Source organism: Battus philenor, unplaced genomic scaffold (genome assembly GCF_028537555.1).
Source record: "Battus philenor isolate CCGP_79_NKW_IND1 unplaced genomic scaffold, ilBatPhil1.0.hap1 SCAF_5, whole genome shotgun sequence".
NCBI lineage: Eukaryota > Metazoa > Arthropoda > Insecta > Lepidoptera > Papilionidae > Battus > Battus philenor.
The window spans coordinates 14866270-14888545 of NW_027181715.1; the positions used below are offsets into that span (position 1 = coordinate 14866270).

The window sequence follows — 22276 nt, forward strand, 5'->3', positions numbered from 1 at the left end:
TATAGAGATGTTTTATTTGATGTCCTCTCCATTTATTTTCGGCGCAATATACGCTGCTTATGTTTGTTTATTCGTTAAAAAGAAGGTAATTTGATTTATTTATTAGCATTTATTTAAAGATAGATGAGGTTCCGAGAAGTTGTAAGCGGGCAGTATGAGACCGGTGTTCGTGGTGATGACAATCATGATGGTAATTAAACTTATGAGGAACTTTTGGCAAATTTATATTAAAAATATCATTCAAAATATTAAAGTCGACATTTACATGAAGTGTTATCGTCCATTACTACAACCGTATCGGAACGCTGAGCTGTTGAGAAAAGCCTGCCAGAAATTCAAGACAGAAACAAAGCTCCACACATTTCGAAAAAAAATCTTGGTCATTGAAACAGAAAGGTTTTCGAGTGGCAGACACGAGCCGGTTGACGCGACGTGCCCCCCCCCCCCTACTGTGGGAGAGACTTTTGCCCTACAGTTGGCATCTATTAACTGCAAAGAAGAAAAACTCTTGAAAGCTACAATAAGATTTATTTTACAATATACTTCAAATTTTCAGAAGTTCATGTTTATAGTAAGTATAGGACCAATATTTAGCCACTTCCGCTCATGCAGTGGTAGTCGTGCAACAAAGTGCACCGCCCGCCAGCCCGCTGATAAATGCGTATGCGGCAAACAATGCGAATTACACAACTGCCACCGTTAAACTACTCTACACGTGTTTCACCCCTCCACGGGGCATCTTCAGAAGTTATGTTACACCGATTAGTGTCAAACACAAAGTGCTTTAATCTGTGTACTTCCGCTATGCAGCAGTAGTCGTGCAATGAAGTGCACCGCCCGCCAGCCCGATGATAAATGCGCGTGCGGTAAATAATACGTGACAACTACCACCGTTAATTCACGCGACACGTGTTTCACCCCTCCACGGGGCATCCTCAGGAGTAATATTACACCGACCAGAGCCAAACACCTTCATTGCACGACTACTGCTGCATAGCGGAAGAAGCTCTATATTAGTCCCTTCCTTAAGATGGACTTCCGCAAAGTAATTCCTGAACCTACTGGATAAGTTCTTCTTGATTCATAGTGTAAAATATTTTTTTAGAACCTCGAATGTCTTATCAAACCTCTTCCCGAATGGGGTCCAAAACACTCCACAATAAGGCATCTGAGAAAACTGTATGACTCTCGTAAAGTAAGTAACTTATTTGTTATTTTTAGTAAGTTACTCATAGCAGTGGTAGTTCAGTGGCAGAGGACTATGATTTGCGATCGTAGGTCGAGAATTTGATTCCCGGCAATAATTATATAGGGTTGCCACTGTTTATTAACAAGTTTCCAGACTATAGACAGCAGTATCCTCTGCGAAATATCACACGTTGATTCCCAACCCGCCTGCTATCCATAGCGTTTACGGTATATCCCTGATATCTTTGGGCATCTATGAGCTGAAATAATAAAATTACATATTAAAAACTTTTGACAAGATAGACTTTTGTCTTTCCCTTTCATTTTTATTGCAGTGAAACCAAAAATTATAGTAAACTTCGTGTACAGGATGATTAGAAATAAATGTCACCTAAAAATGGTTGAATGTATATAGTTTATGTCTCCAATTAATCAATTCTACAACTTAATTAAAAATCAATGGTTTCTGAAATAATAAATAGCGTAAAGATAGTATAGTAAGATAGTGTTTTCACAATTTAATTGACTATATTAAAATAATTATTGTTTACTATATGTCCCTGTAGACTTTGTATCACCCTCCGCATTCTAATAGAGAACATATATAAATATACACACACATATTATTTACTTGTTATATTTATTTACCATTTTATATACCTTTCCTTACTTTTAAAAGTTATCAGCAGTACAAAGACAGATTCTAATATAAAAAATAAATTAAGAGATGTCACTTTAAACAGAGAAATAGATGTATAAACTTTAATCATTTTTGATGAAAAATTAGCAATACATACACCTGTTTGAAATTGTTTTTCATATACACACCCACACATATATATATATATATATAAATATATATATATATATATATATATATATATATATATATAAAAGTGATTGCCTTGTACACATAGTTTGGGAAAAAAATGATCTATACATTCAAGCCTTTGAAACTAAAACTACACCCATAACTAATCATCCTGTATATCAAAATATAATTTTTAGTACGTAGGATCACAGGCGCCTAGAAGACTGAGCCGATACGTCATACAAAGGTCCAACCTGGAGTCATATAAATTGGATATACTATATGACAACTTCTCTTGGAAATCTTCATTGAATAATTCCGCTATACGAATGGAGGATGAAAAGAAACGTAAATAAAACGTATATTATTTTTAATATTTCTTTATGTATTTTAATGGAATATTTCTGAAGTAATTAAATATGATTCAAAACAATAAAGTGATTTGATTTGTGTTTAAATCATTTGTCATCACTATTATCATCACAAGATATCTACAGTTGGGCAAAGGCATATATAGATTTTCAATAACACCAGAATAAAGCTGCCTGTATATACAGCCTTCTTCCACCAACCATAACAGCGTATGTCCACCTTATCGGCAGGTATCTTTCGCTGTACTTGCCGATCCGTGGTCTTAACTCTAGAACCTTAAGGTTACAGCGGATACTTGTTACGCGTGCTATGTGACACTGCCAGGCATAGATCTCTCCCCAAAGTTGTTGGCGACCGAAGTGTGGAATTATAGAACGAAGCTGCAATTCATTCATTTTTGAGCAGTGGAAATCGTATGTAATTAATGCAATAATTGTGAATTATATAGGATTGTTTCTCTGGAATCGAACTCGCGAACTACAATCACAAGTTTCGTCTATCTGGGCTACCACAGCTCGAGGAAAGTTTTTAATTTTTATGAATACAAAAATGTCCCAAAAAGGTCATAATATATAACACAAATGGCGTACAACATTCGTACGTACAACTAAACATCCCGTGGTATTTCACAGTCAACCCTAAAATGTATAGAGTGGGTAATAAAAATGATATATTGTAAAATGCATTGTTCCTCATACTGTTATTTGATGTAGCATATCTAAATATTTTCTAGTCTACATTTACTACCGTAAATGTATTTTTGTCTTGTGAACGCGGCATAGAATAAACCCACTCCAATTGCTTCCGCGGGTGTCGTGATAGACGACAGAGGGATCAGTTTACAGAGGATTAACAGCAACGTCCTCTGCATACCTCACTACACTAATCGCCAACCCGCCTGATAAGCCTCGCGATAAAGGTATATCCCTCAATGAAAATCCACAATACAAATATGCCCCTAATCCTGGATGTTCCTGCTTTTCCTAGCTATGGCAGCGACTGGTAGAGACGTCATAAATCTGGGTCTCATTTGTCAAACGGCAAAAGGTTTGCACTTCCCAATAACCTTTAATAAAGTGACCATTTGAAACCATGTGACATTACTTGACCATTACAAAACATGTGACATTACTTGACCATTTGAAAAGATGTGACATTACAAGACCATTTGAAATCATGTGATATTACTTGACCGTTAGAAAACATTTGAAATCACTTGACCATTTGAAACCATGTGACATTTTTGATTATTTGAAAATATGTAATGTATCATATCATGATTTGACCATTTGAAAAGATGTGACATTACTTGACCATTTGAAAGCATGTGACATTACTTGACCATTTGAAAGCATGTGACATTACTTGACCATTTGAAATCATGTGACGTTACTTGACCATTTGAAATCATGTGACGTTACTTGACCATTTGAAATCATGTAACATTATTTGACCATTTGAAAACATGTGACATTACTTGACCATTTTAAAATATGAGACTTTTTGTTACTATATTATCATTACGTTAATTATTATTCCTGAAACCAATTTTGGATACATTCAATGTATGGTACTGCATGAACCATACATTGAGCTATACGTTCACCCCTTTAAGGCCTTTACTCCTAATTTTAATCGATTTATATAAATTAAAATCTATACAACTCTTATTATATATTAATCTTGTAATTGAAATATAAAATGAGTCGCGTGTTTTTATATTTCGATTGAAATGTTTATTCATTTTAGTTTCGAAATATATTTTCTAACATTTAGAATATTCGTTTTTGAGTATATTCGTGTTAGATATTTGCACCTAACAAACCGAGCTGGTACGAATATTTCGATTTATTTGCGGTACGCGTACCAATATCATTGGCTATATCGTTTGCAGCATCTCTGTAAATGTTCGACCGTCATATTTATTTGTACACCTCATAAAAGAATTCCATCGTTGTTTATTTTTATTTTATTTACTGTACAAACAAACTAATATGTTATGTTTTCGATATAATTTTAGACTCAATACTGAACGGTAAAACCAACAAGCTATCTCATTGTCACTCGACTGAGATGTCAGACGTAAAACTGCACTAGATTTTGTATTTTTAAATTTAATATATTGTCAGTAAGAAAAGGAGAAATATTTAGCCACTTCCGCACATGCAGTGGTAGTCGTGCAACAAAGTGCACCGCCCGCCAGCCCGCTGATAAATGCGCATGCGACAAACAATGCGAATTACACAACTACCCGGTGGTAGTTGTGTAATTTTAACGGTTTAAATCACTCAAAACGTGTTTCACCCCTCCACGGGGCATCTTCAGGAGTTATGTTACACCGATTAGTGCCAAACACGGGGAGAGCTCAGTCCGTCGCCGCTTGTTATTTATATGCCACCTTCTCTCCCACTACCACTCAAAGTCACGTGACCGATCACGTGGGCGGAAGTGGCTAAGTATTAGTCCTTTTCTTACTTAGGATTTACTTCCGCAAGGTAACGCCTGATTCTATTAAATAATATATTGTTGTTTTTTACTTGTATATTGTATTTTCAGCTTATTTAACGACCTACAAGAAAATATTGTAAACTCTTTGGTGTGTTAATTTTTAAATAAAATAGAATTAAGTTTTCAAATTTGGAATGATAGCTAATCGTTCATAATATTTCGTCCCTATCTCATGCACTGTTTTTTTCGTATGACCATAATCTGTACACAGAATGATTGGTTATAAGTATAAAAGTTTAAAAGGTTTGTATATAGCTTATTAAGCATCAAAAAGTTTTAATATTTTTACACTTATATCCAATTATCTGTATAAAGTAACTATTTTGAAATGCCATACATTATTTTTTTGTACAGGATTGCAACAGGCTAGTAATTTCTTGCAGAATGAACACTGCAGAGACAGATAATAAATAATAATTAATTTTAAAAAGTAATTTGAACGGTGAAAAGAGTTTTATATAAATACTAGCTGATCCCGCAAACGTTGCTTTTCAAAAAAAATAAAGTTTTTAATTAACAAATAAAAAATAAGGGTTGATCGTAGAGGGGTGAAAATTTAGGGTTGTATGTATTTTTGTATGCTGTAACATAAAAAAATAAAAAAAAAATTGTATGAAAAATCAAAAAAAAATTACGGGTGGACCACCCTTATCACTTGGGGGTATGGAAAATAGATAGTAGCCGATTCTCAGATCTATTGAATACGCATGTAAAGTTTGGTAAAAATCGGTCAAGCCGTTTCAGAGGAGTTCAAGTTCGAACACCGTGACACGAGAATTTTATATATTAGATATATTAAGCATATTTATATAAAGAGGGTGTATCATACGTTCTTTTAAGATTTATTTTGGACGTGCCAAATCTAAATCCATATGTTTATGATATTCTTAATTCAAAAACATCAAATCTAAAATCAAAATTAATAGTTTTTAAATATATGGAAAACGTTGGTCTCGTATATTGTTAAGTATACTATTTATTACAGAATAAAGCCTCAAAGGTTGTACAGAGAACAATCTCCGTGTACCCTATTTACCTCTGCCATAGAGAAGTCGTTATTCTTTTGTGTTTCCCCTTATGAAAAGAGCACATAAAAATTATAATACAAAGGTTGGTTATTTATGTTTCTATTTGCAGCAGGTACAAGACACTAGACTTCATATATTATTAACTCATTCCGTGCATCTACATTTCGAGTAGTCATGTGCTTGCGGGAATATATGAATGTTTATTGCTTTATATTTATTATATTAAATGTAATATAATAGAATAAGAGAGCCATGGAGAGGACATTACTAAATAAATTTAAAAATTTTTCTACGAAATCGAATCTGAAATCCGGAGTTCCGTAGACGAGCACAGCATTGGTAAATCAAAATCTCTTACTCTACCATTCTATTGAAGAGTTCGTTGATAAATCTGCTGGTTGCCACGCCCAAAAATAATCTATTGCAAGAATGCCAAAAACATCATAGAATATTCAATCAATTTGAACTTCCGTGTTGCGTTCTGATACGACTAAAAAAACAAAGCTACGTAGCTTCTTAAAAGGACCGAATCATAAATGAGGAGATCCGTAAAAGAACCAAAATCATTGACGTAGGTCGAAGAATTGCTCTTCTGCAGTGGCTGTGAGAGGAGCACATCGCTCATGTAACCGATGGCCGTTAGGGCTGAAGGGTTCTTGAGGGACGACCACGAGCAGGTAGACGCGACTTGGGTTGGCTCCCAACTAGGTGGGTCGACCCCCTCCCCCCCGAGTAGTCCTCGCTTCATATAACTTACATCACATAACAGTCACAACACTATACACCTGTAGCGTGCGCATAAAACTTGCATCACTGTCCCTGCACACTGGCAGGCGGTGCACTTTGTTGCACGACTACTACTGCATTAGCGGAATTAGTTATATATTGGTCCTTTTCTAACATAGTTGGAACAGCATTCATTTCTGGCGCGCAATAATCTAGACAGTTAGTTGTTGTTGCTAGATATCAATTATAGATTAGTTGAAACCAGTCTGTACTTAGCGTCTGCAGATGTAATAAGGTCTGTAAGAGATTACCTTGTGTGGTAAGACCGCCCATTGTACTTTTTTGTATATTATTGTAAAACTTATTAAATGTATCTTAACGTGTACAATAAAGAATATTAAATAAAAATAAAATAAGGTCGTATGTCCTTGTAGGCGGCCGCCCTATGTTACAGTCTGTAGTCTCCACTCCACAACCTTTATCCGTGTACTCATTCTCGACTTATTAAGTCATAGTCTTCCATGAAAGATATCTACGGAATTACGTACAATAATTTCCACCCTTGGCGAGCGGGTTGGCGATCGCAGTCCTGTATTATGATATCAGCGAACTGGCGGGCGGTGCACTTTATTGCACGACTACCACTGCATATGCGGAAGTGGCTAAATATTGGTCCTTTTCTTACTTAGGATGGACTTCCGCGTGGTAACGCCTGATTCCATTAAATATGTATTATGATACGCAGAGAACGCTGCTAATCATCCTCTAGAAAGTTATTTGTGTGTTAATGCACAAAGTGTGAATAACATAAGGCTGTAAGCAGGTGATCGAATCTATGACCTTGCAACTCCCGGGCTCGCTATTTCTGGACTACCACTACATTCACTTAAAAATAAAGCACTTGACTCTAATCTAGATATAATCGATGTTTGATTAAACTGACATTGGCTTCGTTCCAAAATCCGGTTTTTGATAGCTACTTCAAGTGACATATGACAATGAAAATTTTAAAGTTAGCTTTAAGTTTATAACTTCAACTTCAAACAGTAACTAGAAAAATGAAAATTATTTTTTTTTATTAATTATTCACACATAAATACCAAGATCTTAAAGGTGTTTATAATTATAAAGCGAAAATTAAAAGTTGAGGGTGATCGATGATCTATTCAAAAAAGTCTCTCATAAATAAGTAGTAGTTAGTACACGTAAAGACGAGAGAATGTTTAGCTCTGTTAGCAAAGAGCTGCAAATATATACATATGTTTATTTTTAAGCCGATAGGTTCTTTTACCATGAGCTGGTAAAGCCTCCCTATGTGGACCGACATAATCTAGGTTTCAGAAACTCACTGTATACGGGCAACGCAGTACCGGTCATGCTTTGCAATGGGCGTCTTTCACCTGAAAAGAAAGAAAGAAATATATCTAAGTTTATAACATTGTTGTCTTGATTATAGAAATGTAAATTCAACCGTGAGAAGTCTACAAAAAGTTTTTTTGTTGTCAATCTATAAGACTACCTTATTTATTTACTTTATTGGAGATAGACAGTAACAAAATGCAGTAAGAAAGTACAAACTTAAAAGCTTAGAAATATAAAATTAGTTACAGTTGTTACCTTATAACTATCTCACTGAGAACATATAATGATTTATAGTCAATAAAAAAAAATCTTGGAACAAATCTAAGTCAAGAATTCAATACCAAATAAACTTGTAATTGGATCTCTTAAATTTTGAATTTCTCTTAAAGTTGTTGTATTTCGGTAATTTAGGCGTATCGTTGTTTTTAATACAAGTCATATTAATTACTCTCAGACTGGTTTTTAAATTTGGAAGTCTATTGTGGAGGCCTATTTTCAGTATCGGGCGTCCCACGGTAGAAATTATGAAAGTGACGCAAATTTAAATTTATATCTAAATCCATTCAATATAGTACAGGCTATACTGCAGTACGTAATAGAGTAAGGGTTACAAATATCTATACGACATCTCTACATTTTAGCTAATTTTATTTTTGTCAATAAATCTTCTTTCTTCGTTAACTTAATTCAAACTCTTCAAGAAATGTAAACCATAGTGTGCCAAATGGTCTATCTATTTTTAAAATAGAAGGCCGTACACGTACTATGATAAAAATTTGTAGAGTAAATTTGTAATAGAAATAAAAGTCATGCACACACACACATACATACATATATATATTAAATCGTTAGAGACAAATATAGGATAGTAAAGGAATTTATGTACAGTCATAAAATAGACAAATAATATGAATTAAAATTTAGCAATCTTCATAAATAATAAAGAAATAATAATTGCTGTTTTAGAAACAAAATTAAATAAAGAATGGAAATAACGAAAAATGTAAAAAGAAAAGATAATATTAAATGTAGCCATAATACAATATATCTGTCGTTTGGCGTTAGAGATTACACGTGGCTTAAATAAATAAAAAATAAGAAATTAAAATATATATTCCTACGTAGTGCGATATAAAAATGAATAAAAACATAGGGGATTACCCGAAAACTGTGTATATATACATATCTGTATAAAGTCACACTGCAGCGATAGCTTTTTATGACCAAGCCATGACCCCTTTGCGAAAGCTTTGTGAATCCCATTTAATATTTGGGTCAGACCATGAATATATTTCATAAACATATCTTAACAAATGAAAAGCAATCGCATGTTGCAACAAATTTAGTGTAACAAACTCAATTCTCTTCGCAATTTTCTTTGTCTTATATATCTTACGAAATTAAAATATATGAATAAAAAATGTTATCTACCGTTACGTGTTTTGAGTTCTAAAATGTCATAAACCTCGTGATTTTAATTTAGCAATGCGAATTACACAACTACCACCGTTAAATCACTCAACACGTGTTTCACCCTTCCACGGGGCATCTTCAGGAGTTATGTTACACCGATTAGTGCCAAACACAGTCTGTTACGGGCTGGCGGGCGGTGCACTTTGTTGCACGACTACCACTGCATGTGCGGAAGTGGCTAAATATTGGTCCTTTTCTTACTTATAAATCATTCATTTATATATGTGGCGAAATTAATAAAAATCAACTAATCTGAGAGATTCTGGTTGTAGGCCATTTTAACCTAGTCCTATTGGAAGACTAAATGGAAAGTTCTCCACCTGAAATGATAAATTAACTAATGTATTATTAAGAAAAACTCAATTGTTTTTAGAGTATCGGTAAAAAATCTATTTGTATTTAAATTGAAGAATAGAATTGGAGGTTGGTGGGTTATATAGCGCGTAAAATAGATGAGCGATAGAACTATAAGTTACTTCCTGGCTATTGGAACACGAGCTGGTTTGATGTGGGTAGCCTGCCACTTGGTGGATTGATATAGTGAAGTCTGAAATCGCTAGATTACGGGCAACGGAAAATGATCTGTGGGGTAAGACGATGCTATCTTTAGATTGACATAATGATAATATTAACAGTAGATATTTCTGTTTCTTATACCCGAGAAATATCGGAGGATAGATTGCGCATTTCTTTTTTTTTAATTCCTTTCCGCGTGGCATAGACAAATATTTTTCGCCTTGACTAATGAATCGGAAATAGTGCTCCAGAAAGCGATTCGATTCATTCGAATGAATGTGCATATTCAATCAAAGTCCGCGAAGGCGGTACAGGTATTTGCAACGTCGATCACGTGAAGCAGACATTAAGTGTGAAACAAATTTGGTGCGCCTATTCGATTATTCGTTTGTCGGAAATAAAGAAAATAATGGGGGTTACTTTATTGGATAACTTTCCTTATAGCCCAAAAATATATCGATATTTATTTCTATTTCATTGTAGCAAGTTGTAATTTCGTTTGGAACGGTTTTTTCTAGAAAGTCTATCACCGTGATCTGTATGATAAAAGCTAGTCGGAATTGAACTCATAATATAATTGCAAATCAGTTTGAATCATATGATAATGATTATATCTAGCATAAAATAAGTGCAAAAATAAATTTAATAACTAAGTCATTTAAAAATTAAATTATAAGAAACCCTAACTTGTTACTAATATAGATTTAATTATAAATTCAAAATATCTTTATTCGAGTAGGCATAGTATATTTTGAATGGTAGGTTATTTTAATACTACATGTAGTCAGCTACTGAACAGTAGCTCTTTTAAAATGAAGGTTTACAATTAACCATGTGTACATTTTAATATCAACCATGTAAATAAGTCAACAAAGCAAGTTCCACAGAATTAGATGAATTAAAACTCTTCGATGCTATAATAAGATTATTTAACAATATACTGTTAAATTTAGGTTTACAACTAAGAAAAGGAAGGACTATAATATCTTGTGGAACCTTATAATATATACGTACATCTAGATCAGTGATTCCCAAAGTGGTCTATATCGACCCCTACGGGTCTACGACAACCTGCAAGGGGTCTACGTCAGCGAAAAAAAAATTTGGGGGTCCATGAAATGTAAATGGGGGTCCACAATAGTGGATCTCAACACATACACTTGTGGGAGTCGTATATACTCTGATGTGATGTCTGAATGAATAATAGGTGTAAGATTTTGTGGGCGAGCGTAGCCGACGGGCGAACTTAGTGTGCCGAATTAGTGCAGCGAGCACATGCACGCACCGGTGACGCGGGCGCAGACCTTTTGTTACTTTTGGTTCTTTTGTTTCTTTTATTTCTTTTGCGCCTTTGTTCTATTGCCCGCTTTCACTTGGTCGCAGAGCACATTTGCGCCCCAGAGTCCTACGACGAATGCACGTCCTTTTTGCTCGCACTCAAGCGCTAATAAAAATTTGTTCGTGTGTTAAATAAATTGATAAAGAGTTACAAACGTCTTTTAATAAGACACAAAAACGCTTTACACTGATAGTACCTATTTACTTACATCATACTATCTTATAATATCAAAACAGATTGAATTGACGCCAAATGTTAATAATTTATTATGAAATCATCAGGTTCATCCTTCTCACTAAAAATATTGACTTATTGCTTATGTTATTTTATTTATAGTTTATTTTATGTTTATTTAATGTTACGTATATTTTACATAACAGAAGCAAAATTTCATTTTGAGTAGTTTTAATTTAAATTCAAATAATAAATGTATAAATTGACATGTGTTTTTACGTTAAGTTTTTAACACTAAACTTTACTACAGTTGGAAATTTACAGGAAATCAATATCAGGTAAGTAGGGGGTCTACCCAACACGGAAAAACATGGCAAGGGGTCTGCGACACAAAAAAGTTTGGGGAAGTCTGATCTATATCCATGTGATTTTTTTTACCAAGTTACTGACATTCTATCAACTCAATTGAAACTATGAAATAATATAAATTAATATTTTAAAATCGCAACCATTCATTTTTTTTCATCATTCAGATGATTAGACGTACTGGTCTATCTTTGCACATAAGGTCCAAAATGTTATTACAACTTCCATCCGTCTACTAGACTTATTGTACTTAGTGTAGTGTTTCATTAAACGGGGAATTTGTTTATAATTTTGACGTTTTGAAAATAAAAATAATCAACTAACAACCATGACTTTATTAATGACTTTAGAAATAAGGCTCAATGTAAAAAAATATTTAATAATATATCGTAGTCATCATTTTTTTGCGTTTTAAGAACAAACATATGTGTACGTAAATAATACGAGATATTTTGTCAGAAAATTCGTAGCCATTATGTAATAATCTCAAATTAAAATAACACAATTATTTCATAATATTATCAATGTATATCTTGAGTTAAAATAAGATTTAAGGATGTGTTTATATTTATGAAAATTATCAATTTTTAAGTGTCCTTTGCAATATTTAGATGTATTATCATTCGTCGATTATCCTTTCAACTCCTTTGTGTGTAGTTCGACTTACCTATATTTTAAATTGGATTTAACACGTTCATGAACAAACAGAGCCAAACGTTATAGTAAGGCTGTGACTAATATTTACTTTACGTTAGTTACAAGTTGTTTATGTTTCCTAACAGGTAAATCTATTCGACACGTCTTTATAACTATGTAAAATAAAATATAATGTAATAATATAAGATTTAACGATGCACTTATGAATTTCTTGTATAAAATTAACTCAAAATATATTAAAACTTTCAGTAATTAAGAAAATGGAGTCATTTTTAAAAACCCGAGTTATCTTCATCTTCAAATATACCGATCTTTATCTAGATATAAAGTAACATTAAGGATAACCCACAGAGAGGGAGAGAGAGAAAGAGAGTTCATTTTTGTATTTAATCACAGTCAAATGATATCTTTCCGTGACTCTTAAAAAGTAATGTTTCAACCCTCCATTGTAAAGAACATGTAACTTCACAAAGAAAAGACATTCGGCAGATCGCTTCATAATAATGTGCATCTAAAAGATTATGACCAGTAAAATTAATTATAATGTCCACTAGAATTATGTAATTTAATATAATATAATATAATATAATATAATGGAATATAATATAATATAATATAATATAATATAATATAATATAATATAATATAATATAATATAATATAATATAATATAATATAATATAATATAATATAATATAATATAATATAATATAATATAATATAATATAATATAATATAATATAATATAATATAATATGTACTGCTGTGAAGAGCCGTTCCCTATCGATTTCCAAATGAAAAAATAAAAATGATGTCTGTTTTTTTATAATTTAGTCTGCATCAAAATTCATGACAAAAAGTTGTCGATGTTGTTGAATTCCTTATCATCTTTTGCTTTACTATTTAAACACTGGCAAGGTTACATATAGTCAGGAAGCGAACCCGAAATCTTTGATCTCGATTCCCAGTATTGCATCTTCTTAATAAGGGTTATGTGAAACTAAAAATGTTTTTTGGTAAATTCTCGCAAACTACAGTGCACAAAAATATGAGCTCGCATCATTCAAAATGCATGCAATCATGTTATATGCATGCAGCGAATATGTTCCAGACAACGTATCCGTTAGCGGACTATTACTGCACTGGGAAATTAAACTTCGAAATGATTAACAAAAAAATTTAATTTTTGTTTGTTAATTTTAAAAGCGCAGTACTCGTTGTGACAACGAGGCTTTTATATATTTAAATAGAAGTAGTCCTTGATTATTTTGATCACATTGAACAGAAAGAAGGAGAGGAAACTCCAGAAAATTATCAATTAATGAACTTTATGACTAACATAGCTGACATTTACATGCAACCGATGGCTCATCAAAGATAAAGTCCGTGAAGAGTGTCACGACTCTCACCAATGGAGGAGAAGGAGGAATCTTTTAGCAGTAATCGAAACGTCAAGATTTCTCATGGCACGGTTCCACAGTAAACCTCCCCAGTGTTCACAATAGTAGTGACTAGTATGTCAAGAATAATATTAATACAGGATAGAAGAGAACAGAGCTTGATTTTCCAATAATTGGTTATTATCTTTGTTCGTGGGGGAATAACCCTGTACCCTGGTCAGAGTAAAGTTTCGTTCGAAGCTTCTAGATTTAAAAGCTCCAAATTTTTCTCTGCAACTTTTATAACTATTTCTCATCACCCAGTATACTTAACTGGTAGCAATCTACATTCATAAACAATCATAAAATGACTATTTGACACTATTTTGCGATTACTAAATGATTTTATGCTTTTTATTCTTCTTATCAGCCGATGCACGCTCCATCCATGATCACAGGTCCTGCGCTGCCTGGTTCCCCTAGTGGGGGGCATACCCACCCCGCGTCTACCGTTCCGTGGTCATCCCTCTAGAACCTTTCGGTCCCAACGGCCATCTGTTGAACAAGCGATGTGCAACGCCTACTGCCTTCTTCGACTTTAGACACGTGCAATTCTTCGAGCTACGTAGTTGATCCTGTTTTTTGCGGATTTCTTCGATCTCGCTACAAAACTCCGAGCATAGCTATCTCCATTACTCTCTGTGTGACTTTGAACCTACTTTTGACGTCGCAAGTGACGTCTCACATGACTTTTATGAATGTAATTTTTAATGTGATTTATTGTTATACAAACAAATGTTTATCTAAATATACAATACGCGGAATATAACTTCTAGATAAATATACGTCGACGAGTATGACACACGTATAGACCACATTTCCATGGAATGCAGTACACTAAATTTAAATAATGACTTAAAACGAGTCATGTTTATGATTATACTTTGCAAGCGCGGTTGCGGAGTTATACTTAAACTTTGCCGACGGAATAATAAGAAGTTTGTCGCGGAATATTTATAATGTAACAATTTAAACTCGCAATGTTACATTATAAAATGTACACTGTAAGATGTACAAAATTTATTTAGTAAATTTAAATAAATTATTTGTAGATGCAATATCTTGAAAGTTGTGAATTTATAGTTCATTTGCTGTGAATAAAGGTAAAGAGTTAGCGTCTTTTTAAAAGACGTTTGTTATTTTTTATCAATTTATTTAACACACGAACAAATTTTTATTAGCGCTTGAGTGCGAGCAAAAAGGACGTGCATTCGTCGTAGGACTCTGGGGCGCAATGTGCTCTGCGACCAAGTGAAAGCGGGCAATAGAACAAAGGCGCAAAAGAAATAAAAGAAACAAAAGTAACAAAAGGTCTGCGCCCGCGTCACCGGTGCGTGCATGTGCTCGCTGCACTAATTCGGTACACTAAGTTCGCCCGTCGGCTACGCTCGCCCACAAAATCTTACACCTATTATTCATTCAGACATCACATCAGTATATATACGACTCCCACAAAGGTATGGTGCACCTTTTGCAAAAGTGAAAGGTTTCATAGATAAAAAAATTACGTAAGAATAAAGCGTAGGTACGCGAGTCGCTAGATGCGAACAGCGTTGGACAAATCATCTTGGCGATCATTTATGGAGGCCTAGGGCTTCCAGAGGCCGTTTGTCCGCTGAAAAACAGAAGAAAAGGTACATATAAAAACTAATCTTTTTATAAATATAAATAGAAAGACAATTGTTATTCTAATGCTGGAATTTATAATTCATTGTTATACCTTATGATAAAGTACGAAACATTTTGAAAATTTTCATTTTTACATTCGATTATATTAATTTTCTCCGTCATCGGTTTGTTATTGTACAAATTAATTATGATCACTGAATCGCATACAAATTAATTACAATTCAGCAAACGCAATACATGCCATGATATATTACGATTATTTAGTTATTATCCCATTCCGACCATATTGAATTTATGTGGTAAATACTTTGACTTAATTTCATGTACATTGCTCGTTATGTATTGAAAAAGATGAATATGGTCTTTTAATATCTCTGTAAAATAGATTCATTGATATTAAAAAAAAATTGTAAAATAAATCCGTGATAAAATTGATGTACACGAGAAAATAATTAAACCAATTAAAACTGTGATACTGTAACAGAAATGATTAACTGAAGTGTTTGAGGATGTACGAAATGAATGGTATGATTGAGAAAGGAAGACGGAATTGTAGAATGATAGAAGGAGGAGAAAAGATATTGTGTACTATGGAAGACGAGAACGAAAATAAAAATTCTAGTGAACAAAAATTTTATTAAGAAATACAAAACCCTGTTCCCAATTAAATAGGGATGGAAGGAGAGGTCCCCAATAGCGGGGGCCACAAATAAAAAAATAAAAAAAAATATCTCTGTATACATTATTTATTCTTCTTTTCAGCCAATAAACGGTCACTGTAAAGCCGATAAGCGCCGAACGTTTCCGATAGCTTCCGACAAGCATATCGGCACAGGTTTTGTACTTTATATGGAAACTCCGCGCCTATTAACAGTGCAGATTACTCGCGCTGGCTGGTTCTTATAAGCGCTGGTTGATCGGCGCTGGTTACCAGCTTTCTTTCTGTATACGACGTAGGGCATAGACCTAATCAGACCATCGACATGTAGACTGTTCCTGCGCTTCGTGACTTCGTGATCTTAACTATGCCTTCGGTCTACCAAGTGGGAGATCTATCCACGCCGTGTTTACCGTGGTCGCAACTCTGGAACCTATTGGCACTAAGTTCAGACGAGCAATTCTTAGAAATACGTCTGTGATCTTGATTCTTCTGCAGATTTCCTCATTCAGGGTTCGATCTCGCAGCGAAACTTAGTGCATAACCTTCTTCATTTCTCTCCATTATTACTATTTATTTGGGTGTATATTAGCCTTATTTATTTTGTACTAACTCCTGTGTTAGAGGTTCCGTCTTAACTGTGAAAACGAACTGTTTAACATACCAAGTTCATTATCAAAAGCATAAAGTTTAATAGTCAACATTTTTTTTTTTAAGTTTCTGTGCAATATTCTAGAAAGTTCTTTCATTATACAATTTACTATAAAGTAATAAAAAAATAGATGAATGAAATTATTAGTGTTCTTAACGGCTTGACAAAAGGAGATAGATATTCATTTATTTCCTCGTCGTCGTTTTGTACAATATTTAACAGAATCAGGCGTTACCTTGCGGAAGTCCATCCTAAGTAAGAAAAGGACCAATATTTAGCCACTTCCACACATACAGTGATAGTCGTGCGACGAAGTGCACCGCCCGCCAGCCCGCTGATAAATGCATATGCAGCAAACAATGCGAATTACACAACTGCTACCGCCAAATTACTCAACACGTGTTTCACCCCTCCACGGGGCATCTTCAGGAGTTATGTTACACCGATTAGTGCCAAACACAGAGTCTCATACAATAGGTGCCTATTGCAAAGCACACAACTCTCCCAAAGATATCTGTGAGGGGATATACCATAAAAGTCTCGTTTAAATAAATGTCCACTGTTAGATATAGGCTTCTCCTATTGATTTCCAAAATGATAGGCTAAAAGAGACTAGAATCCCGCATGTTCCGACAACGTTAACTAGGTGATATTCTCTTTTTAGGGTGGATATTCTACGCTGCACTTGCCAGTGATTATCACTTCAGATTCTTAATCTGGCATGCCAACTGCCAGTACTTGATGATTGACAATCTGCCGAATTGTCGGTCTGATTCGATTTCGTAGAAAAATCCTCCAAGAAGACGTTTCCACGACCCATTGAGTGAATGTGATACGCATTCAAATACACATTTATTTACCCTTTGCTGCTCATCTATATATATAGTTTATACAGGTACAAGAGGCGGTCTTATCGCTCGAGGCGAACTCTACAAGACAACTTTTGGATAGAGATGAGAGACATGAAGGAGAGGGCAGTTTACGGTGTACATAAATACAAATACATAAATTATAATAGACACGTACAGATATACCCAATTACTTATATATAAAAGAAAAAAAACTTTGTATAATAATTAATTGACTTGAATTATCTTAATTCCATAATTTCTTAGCTGTCAATATGTCAATGACTTGTGTGAAATAAATATTGTATTTTTACCTAAACTTTATTTTTTAATCCCGAGAACTTATGTTAAAACTAATTAATGGTAGTTAAATGCTTTAAATGTCGTTTCTTTCATTTCAGGTAATTATCTATAATTAGCTTACTCGTATTAGTATTTGTATTAAATTCTGTGCTGTACAGTATTTACGTAAATAAAACTTTCATTTCAGAAACAATTACTGTGTTTCACTCCACAAATATAATAACGCATTATATTTATATCACGGCAATTTATCAGGTGCGTGGACCAATCTTTCCCGGGAAGGTGTCTATGCGGCGATATCAAAGCGGTTTTTTTTTTTTCAAACGACCAACCGAGGAATATAAATGAATATCCTTTATAACGTCGCTCTATTTCGCTTTTATAAACCTTGCGGAAACTACGTTTCGGTACGCTCTAGGCATACTTTGGTACAGGGTTTTTTTTTCTTAACGTACCATCATCAAGAAAAATTTAAATTAAATATCGAAATATTATTTTTAATACTGCAGCATTTCTTAGCTACAACGTTTTTAAAAGATATCAAAAAAGTAACTAAGACATTTTTAAATGTAAACGAACTGATAGCTACTTGTATTTTCAGATTTCTCGTGTTTCATAATCTAATAAAACTTTAAAATAATAACAATAATTACCATAAAATTGTAAAACTCCGGAGGGAAGAGAAAGAAAGTCAGGTAATGTATGAAAGGAGAGTATGGAAAGGAATGAAAGATATTGTGAAGGAATTTAGAAGAAACAATGAAAGACATTGAGAAGAACGAAAGGCAAGCATGGAAATTAATTTAAACAATTAATACAAATGAAGACCCTGTTCACCCATGATAGAAGTTCAAGTAAAATAAGTTGTCTTATCTCTTTTTTAAGATCGTTTGAATACGCCGAATGCAGGACACTTTAAGCCGGTATTGGAAATCAATTCCGATTACTTATGTCCAGCTCAGCTGTGGCCATTCTATGAAATAGGTATGATGATAAATGAATGTAAAGATAACTTACTTTTTATATTTAATGGAATCAGGCATTACCTTGCGGAAGTCCATCCTAAGTAAGAAAAGTACCAATATTTAGCCACTTCCGCATATGCAGTGGTAGTCGTGTAACAAAGCACTCTGTGTTTGGCACTAATCGGTGTAACATAACTCCTGAAGATGCCCCGTGGAGGGGTGAAACACGTGTTGAGTAGTTTGGCAGTGGCGGTTGTGTGATTCGCATTGTTTGCAGCATACGCATTTATCAGCGGGCTGGCGGGCGGTGCGCTTTGTTGCACGACTACCACTGCATGTGCGGAAGTAGCTATATATTGGTCCTTTTCTTACTCACTTTTTTATGTTTTAAATCACGTGTGATAACGATAGATATATTCCATTTATGAAACATTCCAACACGGACCGGTGAGGGTAACGTAAGCCGTTGTTAAATTTGTGGAAAACGCTGAATATGGGGCGATTTAAACCGATCTCATTGGAAATCTATGGAGCAGGCCCATGTCCAACTATGGACGTCTAGAACGTAAACGTGACAGGTGAAATCATAAAGAAGATGATAAATAAAAATAGTCTCTAATATGTTTATTCGAAGACTTATGTTTACAGTACCCGGCGATAAAAATTGAACATCGACCTTTGGAAAGAGACAATCGGCTAATTTCGGCTTCGTAGAACGTTATTTCTTTCGCACTAAATACAAACAGTCCGGTATCTATTAGGAGCTGTTATAACAAATATCATTTGCATCTTTTGTAAATTATTTTTATTTTTTGTGTGAAATATACCATTTTTTCTATAAGTGGTGGCTTTTAGTTCGTGTATAATAAAAACATGTTCACATTATGTTTATGTATTTAATTATTTAGAATAATTAAATCTGTACATTAATTTAACAATATAGCCGGGGAACTGTACTACTCGTACTTTTGTGGCCACGCTATGTGATTTGCTTTAAGAAGTTTACGCAAACTGATAGTACCAAATTAGGGTTGTTAATACCATCTCTAAGTGGACCGCGCAAGAAGGAAGACCTAGATGGAGACCCAGAAAGAGGTGGCTGGAATGTGTAGTGGGATATCACAAGACTATCGGAAGGAAGACATCTTGTCTAACAACAGCGAACGATAGAGCGAGATGGAAAAGGATCCTGGAAGATGTCAAGACTCCTAAAGGCTTGTAGCGCCACAGGAAGAATAGAGAAGAGGATATGTACCAAACAACAGTGACAGCAAAATCCAAGGTGTGCTCAGAGGGAAATTTCGGCCTAGTCATTTCACGGAGTATCTGAAGATCTTAGAGCTCAGGGCTTCCAATTCGGTAAAATATTACACTGCAGCTCAAGCCAAAACTCTTCTAGTAGCCATTAAGTTTCGTTACCTTAAAAAAAGTCATAGGCCCTCTGCGCCGTGTCGTAAAAAGCCACTGAATCTGCAAAATATCATTTCAGAGTCAGTGTTAAAAAAAATATACAGGTATTTAATAGCGCATCTAATCACGCTTGTAAACCCTTTACAAGTTTGTGTCATGATTAAAAAATAATAGAGTTTTTTATTATACACGAGTTAATGTCAAAAAAGTGTCAGAAAAAAACAATAGAGCGAAATAAAAGCTCAAAATGGAAAATGTATATTTTAAAAGATACAAAACGTATCCGATTCGACCATCAAAAGCGATGTAATATGAAAAAAAGGCTTGTTGCAGAGGAACTATTGACTCCATTTTTATATTAATAGAAGGTCGAAATACGAGGATCCGATATTGAATAGTTTTTACAGTGCCGTCACGTACAACCTGTAAAAAACTCATGTTACTTGCTCCTGGACATATTTCGTGACGAGATTTTATTGATTGAAATCGGCCTTTAGATTTTACGCGTTGTCTATCATATTTTTAATCAAAAATTACAGGAAAAACAGTAAGACTATGATGTATGTTAAGTGGAAACATGCAGGGTGATTGGTTTTTTTATGGCCCACGCTATCTATGGCCTATCTTACTCCTATCTTTGGGAAGGACAGGGTCGTTTTATTTCATTTCATAAGATTTTTTTTCACATTACTTTCATTTGCGCGTTCTTCTTGCATTCTTATAATCTATGGGTGATTTTATAGGCATAAAATCTTTAAAGATGTGAATTTATAGCTCATTTATTTATATCAAATATCAACCTATATATGTTCACTGTGAGATATAGATATCCCGCTATATTTCGACTACCTCATATATTGAATAGATTTGTTATTAAATAACATATGGCAAACCATATTCAAAAATCATGTTTCAGAAATTATAAATCAAGTAATATGTTTAGTAAAATACGCGATATTATAATGCGATCTTATCATATACAGGTGAAAAGCCTTAAAAGAAGTCAATGAACTGCTGATTTATCAGAAAGCCTTATAGATGCAACTACTTCCAGTCACCATGGAAAATGTATAAATTTCAGCCTATAGACATCCATATCACAGCAAAGGTCAACGGTATATATATATTTAATATATAATATATATTTATACTTTTTAAACCTTTTACACCTATAAACAATTATGCGGTACGATATGCGTGGTCGCCGCAAGTTTTTCAGTGGTCACTTTATAGCACGAATCGTATAGAGTTTAACACAGGTAAGGATTTATATTCCATTTGTGTGCAGTACATTTAAGCTTTCTTTTCCGTGACGGACATTCTGTGTGTTTCAATTGAAAAATATACCATTCTATTGTTTTAATTTCACTTGTAATGTGATACATTTGTTATAGTTTTATTTATTGTATTTACATGATTTTGGTATACGACAAAATTATATTTAATAGGTGGTCAATTAATAAATAAATGTATGTAGGTGTGGGTCTAAATGATAGTAGATAAATTAGTATTATAACTAATTTTAATCAAGATAAAATCTTAACACGTCTTGATGGCGGCGTCGTCGTGAGAGTCTTACATACAGTCGTTCAGAAGTCATCTTACATTCCGTTTACCAATTATAACATTACTGCATTTGTCTATGTTTATTTTAAGGGTCTTTTCAACTGTGTATTAAATTTAATTTCTGAATATGTGGTACATATTGGGTAGGCCGAAAAGTAATATCGTTTCTGTTGACACATTTTACAGAAAAACCGATTGATTTTTACCGCTCCGGTATTAAAAATTCGAATACAATATGGTGAAAGATTGTTGATAACAAAGGTAAATATACTGTTGGTTAGAAATA

General features: G+C 33.9%; 1 protein-coding gene across 1 annotated transcript in view; it reads left to right on the plus strand.

The window, feature by feature from the left end:
• The first annotated feature begins 123 nt into the window (after positions 1–123).
• The window catches only part of LOC137929937 (inactive ubiquitin carboxyl-terminal hydrolase MINDY-4B), a 95326-nt gene continuing 73173 nt past the window's right edge, over positions 124–22276 (plus strand). Inside the window, exon 1 of the mRNA XM_068773078.1 lies at positions 124–190. Within this exon, the coding sequence (XP_068629179.1) occupies positions 124–190 (67 nt within the window). The remainder of the gene's footprint in view (positions 191–22276) is intronic.